This window comes from Silene latifolia, chromosome 4, assembly GCF_048544455.1.
Source record: "Silene latifolia isolate original U9 population chromosome 4, ASM4854445v1, whole genome shotgun sequence".
Classification (NCBI taxonomy): Eukaryota; Viridiplantae; Streptophyta; class Magnoliopsida; order Caryophyllales; family Caryophyllaceae; genus Silene; species Silene latifolia.
The window spans coordinates 67,707,660-67,715,339 of record NC_133529.1 but is presented as its reverse complement, the minus strand read 5'-3'; the positions used below and the strand labels follow the sequence as shown (position 1 = coordinate 67,715,339).

The 7,680-nt window shown below is 37.9% G+C and overlaps 1 protein-coding gene across 1 annotated transcript; it reads left to right on the top strand.

Moving 5' to 3' along the window:
• Positions 1 to 227: 227 nt before the first annotated feature.
• LOC141653556 (uncharacterized) lies at positions 228 to 7,479 on the top strand. Its single transcript, XM_074461358.1, has 14 exons — positions 228 to 629; positions 1,680 to 2,517; positions 2,878 to 3,007; positions 3,100 to 3,217; positions 3,297 to 3,395; positions 3,495 to 3,794; positions 3,891 to 3,998; positions 4,780 to 4,851; positions 4,958 to 5,044; positions 5,570 to 5,641; positions 5,734 to 5,820; positions 6,216 to 6,323; positions 6,858 to 6,926; positions 7,226 to 7,479. Exons 1-14 carry the CDS (start codon positions 387 to 389, stop codon positions 7,301 to 7,303), a joined length of 2,409 nt encoding a protein of 802 aa, XP_074317459.1. The 5' UTR covers positions 228 to 386; the 3' UTR covers positions 7,304 to 7,479.
• The last annotated feature ends 201 nt before the right edge of the window (positions 7,480 to 7,680 follow it).

Sequence of the window (7,680 nt, the reverse complement as noted above, 5' to 3'; positions counted from 1 at the left end):
TTACCTTTTTCTCCATTTTCTCTCACAAAACATTACTACTATATTATATATTTTAATCTCATTCATTTACGTTTTTATTTTCAAATAAATCTACAACCAACCGATTGAGCTCAGATTTAATTCAGACCGTTGAAAAATAATAAACCTCCATTTCTTTTTGAGAAATAGAGAGGATTGAAATATTATTGAAGCAAACCTTCTGATGCGAGAAATATAAAAATTGTAGAAGGCCACGTCTCCAATTTGGCGGATAACATTCCCAAATTCTTCACACAACTTTACCTCTTTCTTCATCTTCTTCCCTTCACTATTTTCTCTCAACTTTTGAATACTTAACGAACACCAAATGTTCAGCAAACATCATTAAACCTTATTTAGTTAAATTAATGGAGAAATTTTGTCTCTCCTCAACACAATCTCCAAGTGTTTCTCACCCTTTTTTACCCCTTTTTACCTCATTTAGTAGAGCTTCAAAAAGAGTAAATTTCCCAATTACTAACCCTAAGAAATTCTCTATTTTTGCTTCAAAAGATGACACAAATGACAATAGTAACCTTAATGAATGGGACCTTATGGAACTCAAGTTTGGTAAAATGCTTGGGGAAGACCCTAAACTTACCTTAGCAAAGGTACCCTTTTATGCAATTTTGATATAAAGTTAATTTTATTTTAGTAATTTATGGTTTTTTGTATATGATTATGTAATTTGTTTACGTGATTTTTGTGTGTTGGGTTATTATTGAGGTTATGGAATTTTCAGTTATGTTGAAGTGAATTATGATAAAGATGGCAGTGTTGAACTTTTTGAATATGGGTTTAGTTGTGTGTAGTGGCATAACCAGTATTTGAAGTTGGGGACGGAATTTTAGTGGGGCGAACTGGTAATGTAATAGAGTAAACTAGAAAAAAATCGAAACTTGTAACTAGGAGGACCCTAAACTTACTTTAGCTAAGGTACCCTTTATCCATATTTCCAATGGAGCAAACTTTGGTTATGGGTTATGATGGAATTAATTAAAATAGCTCATTCAAGTGGCTGCACTTCTTTTATTGTGAAATTGGTCCTTTGATGCAGTTCTCGATGCAATTTTCATCTTGGATCATTCAGAAACAGTCTTGTTGTGTTGCTAACACATAGGCAAGGCTGCATATCCGACCCTCCCTTACCCCACAATTTACGGGAGCCATTGAGGCACAGGGTAATGTTGTTGTACCGTTTCATGCAGTTCTGATATAAAGCGTATCCCTTTTGTTAATTTATGTATGTTTTTTTTATTAGATTATGGAACTTGGTTATATGGTTTAATTTTGTGGGTTGGGTTATTGAGCTTATGGAATTTTCAGTTATGTTGAAGTGAATTGTGATGAAGATTGCGCTTTTATACTTTTCATGCAAGTATGGGATTAGCTGTGTGTAGTGGCGGAACTAGTATTCGAAGTTGAGGGAAAAAACTTTCATGGGGTGAACTGGTAATGTAATAGTGTAAACTAGAACATGATTGAAGCTTGTAAATAAATGCAGAAAGCTTTAGAGTTTCTGTTGTTCGGGGGTGACTGCTAGTCTGCTACTACTAGCCCCTCGTTACCCCCAATGGTTGTGTGAAAAGTGTTGGATTATGTTATAGTTTCTGAAGTAGGTGTTTGCTTATTTGTGTTGTATACATGTGATGATGGATTAGGTAATGGGGAGGAAATTGAACCCGGATGCTTCATATATTGACATTGAGAAGAACTTTAATAGAAATAAGGGGAAATTAGTGGAAGTGAAGGAAGTGCCCTTTGATGTGCCTGAGAAATTGGGGGCTAAAAAGAACGCTAATGGGCTGAATTTGGTGAAACCAGTACCAAAGAAGGGGATTGTAGTCGGAAGTGTCGGGAATGATTCTCCATCTAATGGGTTGAATTTGGTGAAACCAGTACCAAAGAAGGGGATTGTAGTCGGAGGTGTCGGGAATGATTCTCCATTACCAGATATAAAGAGGCCAAGTGGCTCTATTAAGACTAAGAGTGCTAGTTCTAAGTCCAATGTTCCAAATGTTATTCTACGAAAACCGAGTGTGTTTAATGATTATGATGATGACGATGCGGATAGTGAGTCAAGGATGAGGATTAAGCGAAACTTAACATTGTCGATGAGTACTGAACCAGTGAAGGAAAAGTTTAGTGGGATGACATTGTTGAAGAAGCCGCAACCTAGCTTAACTGAAGAAGAGTCGGATGGTGGAAATGAAAATGACATAGTGAATGGATTGGTTTATGATGGACTCACGAACGGACTCGAGAATGATTTCGAAGAGGACAGGGAGAATGGTGAACAAAACCCAACATCAAGTTCTAGTGAAGTGCCTTTGTTGGAGAAGCCGACTGCATTTTTGTCACAAAACACTGAAGAGGATGCTCTAAGCTCCATGCCTACTGGAATTGAAAGTGTGGGGGAGAATCACGTTGAAGCATTTACAGGGCCTGAAGGATATTTGATCTCAAAGGATCGGCAACCAGGGGAAGGTTCACAGACAAGTAAGATGATGTTCCCTTTGATTTCAATTTTTAAGTGATTTACCTGATGCTGTTTCCATTTCAATGAGGGAAATACCTACTATTCTTCCGATTTGGACTAAGATGAAATAAAGCTAAATGGCCCGCTAAACTCCTTTATGCTTTTTATATGGTAAAGTAGCAGAGAGGCAATTTATGGATCATCTAAACACAGTCTTTTGTATTAAAATACATGGGTAAACCTAAGGATGCATAGAAACTCGACCCCCTTACCCTGCCACAGCCCACAGGTGGTAGCCATTAGAGCACTGGGGTTATATTGTTGTTTGCCTGATGTTGAGGATGTCCTGCACTAAATGACACTAAATATGTGTATTCAAGGAATGCAGCATCTCGAGCAAACTGATGCTGGGTATACAGAGAAAGAAATTGAGACAAGGAATCCATCAACTGTAAAAGCAACAGCTTCTGAATCATTTATGGGGTCTGTTCTCCTAGGGAGACCGAAAAAGTATGGCTTTCTATTCTTTGTATCACTTGCATCAGTTGCATGTGTTCATATCTTATATCATCTTTGTTACTGATAGGATGTTTGTATAATAGATTAGAAGCTAGGCAAGCAATGCCATATCCAAATCACGAGGGAGCAGTTTCTGCACGTCCCGGAAGTTTTGGTGGTGAAGTTGGACCAGATAAACTGTCTTTGACACGTCCTCTTAGAGTAGGTTATCTTTTGTTAGCTATTGCTTGATTTGCATTTATTTATCATGGAGGTTTTTGAATCCTGTGTATTGTTGTAGGATTCTGAAGAGAGTGACTGGACGCGAGTGGAGCAACTGTTCAGTCATGGAGATAGAGTGGATGTTGAGCTAATAAGCTGTAGCCCTAGAGGGTTTGTGGTAGAGATAAAATTTACACTTGATGCGTTTGTGCTCCATTGCCCCCATATTATGAATTTATGATCGGCAGCTTAACACACATGGATTTACAAACTGCAGGCATCGTTTGGGCCATTAATAGGGTTTTTGCCATATCGTAACCTAGCAGCCAAGTGGAAGTTCTTAGCATTTGAATCATGGCTAAGAAAGAACGATCTAGATCCGTCCAAGTACAGGCAAAGTTTAGGCGTCATTGGAAATGACGAGGGTCGGCACATGAGCATGTCTCTTGAGTATCCAGCTTCTCCTGAAGTTAGTCTGAAAACTGAACTTAAAGTCACAGCTGATATGGATCTGGAAGATCTATTGAGAATATATGACCTAGAAAAGATTCAATATTTATCATCATATGTTGGCCAGGTTTGATCAAAACAATAAACTTAGCTCTGATATTTGGATTATTTACTAGTTTTCAGTATAAACGTGTAGCTACATTCAGAAATTTCTTGTTTGCAGCGCATCAAAGTGAACATCCTGTATGCAGATAGGAAATCCCGAAAGCTCATATTTTCTATGAGGCCAAAGGAAAAGGAAGAAACAGTCGAGAAGAAAAGAAACCTTATGGTATTAAGCTTTTCGATGTTCTCAGCACATATATTGGCTTTTTCACTTTGTCAGCTTTAAATTTTTTCCGAAGTATGGTCCTATTATCTCTTTGATAGAACTTCTTTTGGGACCATATAGATTCTCAAACCGCAGCCTCCCCTTTTCCCAAACTTTTTTGGTTTCTGCTGTTGCCTGATGCTATTGAGAGGCCTGCTCCCGTGCAGCAAGGATTTTTCTAGTTTCTATACTTTTTTTAAAAGCCTTTTTATATCTTATACTCCCTCTGTCCCGGTCATTTGTTTTCCTTTTCCATTTTGGGGTGTCTCAGTCATTTGTTGTCCTTTCTATTTTAAGAATGAACTTGATGAACAATTTGATCATTCACACTCAATTGTTCCACTTGTCATTTAATAATTGGTTCCCTCCTTTTTCCTTGTTCTTTGTGCCAAAACCAAAGGACAACAAATGATCGGGACGGAGGGAGTATATAATTTATGTAATCCTTTTGTATATTTTTAGGAGAGACTCAATATTTGTTGTTTCCCAAGGGGAACAACCAAATCAGTTGCTTTATAAACCTATTTGCAGATTTGCTAATCTCAGGCAATGAGATGTGCGTTGTTAATCATTAAACAATGGATGATGGGATGTAAAAATGTGGATGACTAAGATTAGTTAGATATGCTTACAGTCTTAAGTAAGGGCGTATGTGTGTTTTCCATTGTCAAGGAGTTGTCTTCACTTGGTGTCCTAACTGTTTCTTTGAGATAAAGTTTACCAATGTGTGTTTTCACTGCAGAAAAAGCTCGCTGTTGGAGATGTGGTGAAATGCTGCATAAAGAAGATTACATATTTTGGCATCTTTGTTGAGGTAAGAAACCGTGTATTACTTATTTATAGTATAGTATTACTTGTTGTCTATGCTTACCACAGAGAATCTTGAGTTAACCTCGGTTGTTCAATAATTGAGTGAGTAGGTTGAAGGAGTACCTGCTTTAGTACACCAGTCAGAAGTATCATGGGATTACACTCTAAACCCTGCATCATACCTAAAGATTGGCGAGGTAAGCAAGCGAAAACATTTGATGTAATTGCATGGCACGTAATAGGCATTTTCTTGGAATTGGAATGACTTTGGCTTCTTTGAGATTCGTGCTTACGACCTAAAGGTTTTTGGACCTTTATAGCCGCAAGTACAACAAAGCTGGTAGCCTTCACTTTAGGGCAACTTGATCATCCAACAGAGACTTGTCAATTTGTCATCTTAGATAGTTAGATGAACATTTCTCTCTATCTGAAACATGGTTATCCGTCCTAATTTTGGGTATTCCTCCCTTTGATCAAGGCTAAATGGCCTACTTCATTACGCATAGCCGCATAGGAAGTACTTAGTAAGAATATCATGTAGAGTAAAATGCTTGTTGAGTAAAGATGTGGGTCTGTTATGTCACAAATCACGATGACTACAAATGACATAAAATGAAAATTCAAAGTAGAAAATTTTAACGGGTAAGTAGGAAGCCTAAGGGTGGTAGGAGCAAGCATAGTTTTTAAGCGCTCAGGATTCAACAGTTATTTTCTGGCTGCAGATTGTGGAGGCGAAGGTTCATCAATTAGATTTTTCACTAGAGCGCATTTTCTTGTCCTTGAAGGAAATAACTGTAAGTGTGACTTCCTCAGTGAATTTGTTTTGAACTATTTAAGGCATATACAAGGAAAAGCTAAGTTATTCGTTCCTATTTTCTATCAAAAGCCGGATCCATTAAATGAGGCACTGGAGTGCATTGTTGGGAACAACAACTTCAACGGTGGACTAGAGGCTGCACAAGCAGATTCAGAGGTTTGTGCCTTCTCATTTACATGCATGTTACTTTTTTTTTTCCTTTTTTTTTAAAATATGAGAAATATAAATGTATGATCAACACTCTTGCATCTTATATTTGTAAGAGCCTGCGGGTTTATGCTAGATAACATTGGAAGATGGACCTGTGAGTAGATTGCCCTCGAAATGGCATCAGTTTTACCTGACAATTTAATCTCGACAATTTGATTTGATACCTACTTTTTATCTCAATGTATTGACCTATTATTGAGATGACTGGATGCAATTTTCAGGCATGGTTATTGAACTTTTTGGCTGCATTATGTTGATTGGTCTTGGTGTTTATAGGCATGTAGTTTGATAGTGTTAGAAAGTAGAAACTTACACGTGTGTTCTGTTCAATGTGGATTCAGTGGGCTGAAGTGGATTCACTCATTAAAGAAATACAAGACGTTGATGGGGTTCAAACGGTTAGCAAGGGCCGATTTTTCCTCAGCCCTGGTTTAGCTCCTACATTTCAGGTAATGCTTTATTTGACAACTAAGTTTCTTGATGCGTAGCCGTGGACATTTAGTCTTGTGGTATCCGTAGACTATCCTCCATCTGTCCATGAATACATTTCCTGATTTCCATTTTAGGGTTCCCCTGAACAAACTTCTGGCCTCGATTCTTTCCCTTTTGTACATTATCTGTGTTATTATGGTTCCTTACCCCACGTCTTTCATCAACTTGCATTTCCGTCCACATCTTTCTATCGTACAAGAAATTTATCCATGGACGAGGGAGTCTCCGAATAGTCTTAGAATGAGCTAGTCGAGTATTTGTGGTGATCCAGGGGCCATATGCGATATGGTAACTTGATGCTTACTGTTTTACCCTCTGCTTGTTCTCCACTCCTATTCAAGCATGCAATTATAAAACTCTTGTATGGCAATGGGTTCGTCTTTATCTTTACTTTGTCTTGCGCTCTTCATGAAATCCACACCTATCTTAGCTTGCAATTATAAACCTTTAATGTTTTATTTGTGATATACGCGCCGTTCTGCTGCCAATAGGTCTATATGGCGTCCATGTTTGAAAATCAATACAAATTGCTGGCTCGATCCGGAAACAAAGTCCAAGAGGTACAGTTCAATGTATTTTGAAAATGATGCTTTTTAATATTGTAGTTAGAAGGAATGAGTTGAGATTTTGATTTTAAGCTTCTTCATGTCCTTCATTTCATCGGTTCCATTGCGTGTCCCACTCTTCCTTCTTTGCTCGCATCATCTTTTAAAATAAACAAATACGGAGTAAATAAATACGCAATGGAAGTGATAAATTAGTGATCTCTCATAAGGAGAGACGGGTAGGGTAGTAGGCATATGTAATGAGACACGGAAAATGGGACGCATGATCCTCACTCTATTATTATTTTGCGCAGGTGATAGTTCAAGCGTCGTTGGATAAGGAAGACATGAAAACTGCAATTCTTAAATGCACAAATAGAGTTGAGCTGTAATTTTGCCTGTCCTTTTGTTTGTACATTCCCTTCCTCTACTATATTAGCTCAGTTTCATATTTTCTTTGGAGGCTTCTTAGCCTTGCCTTGAATACTTCAGTGTCTATCTTGATCAGTTCCTTCTGTACAAACTACGACCACATTATTGAAATTGATAGAACCATTTTCGGTTTCAAGTTTCTTTAATCCGAGGTTACTGCATTTCGGGTAGGATTACGGGGCAAGAAGAAGTCTAACCTCGAGTTTCAATACCGCTGCATTCATAGGAGTTTAGATCGAGGCCTCGATCAAACTGTCAATTGTACATAAATGGAAGCTTTTATCGAGTTGCTTCACCTTGGAATATTTTACCCCTTATCAAGTTATCGTCGCTTCTA

Bases quoted from the DNA above. Each gene is read 5' to 3' on its own strand.
- LOC141653556 (XM_074461358.1), top strand. From the start codon at position 387: ATGGAGAAATTTTGTCTCTCCTCAACACAATCTCCAAGTGTTTCTCAC. The intron at 3,008-3,099 runs GTATGGCTTTCT...TTTGTATAATAG, and splicing joins CTCCTAGGGAGACCGAAAAA to ATTAGAAGCTAGGCAAGCAA. The intron at 3,795-3,890 runs GTTTGATCAAAA...TCTTGTTTGCAG, and splicing joins TATCATCATATGTTGGCCAG to CGCATCAAAGTGAACATCCT.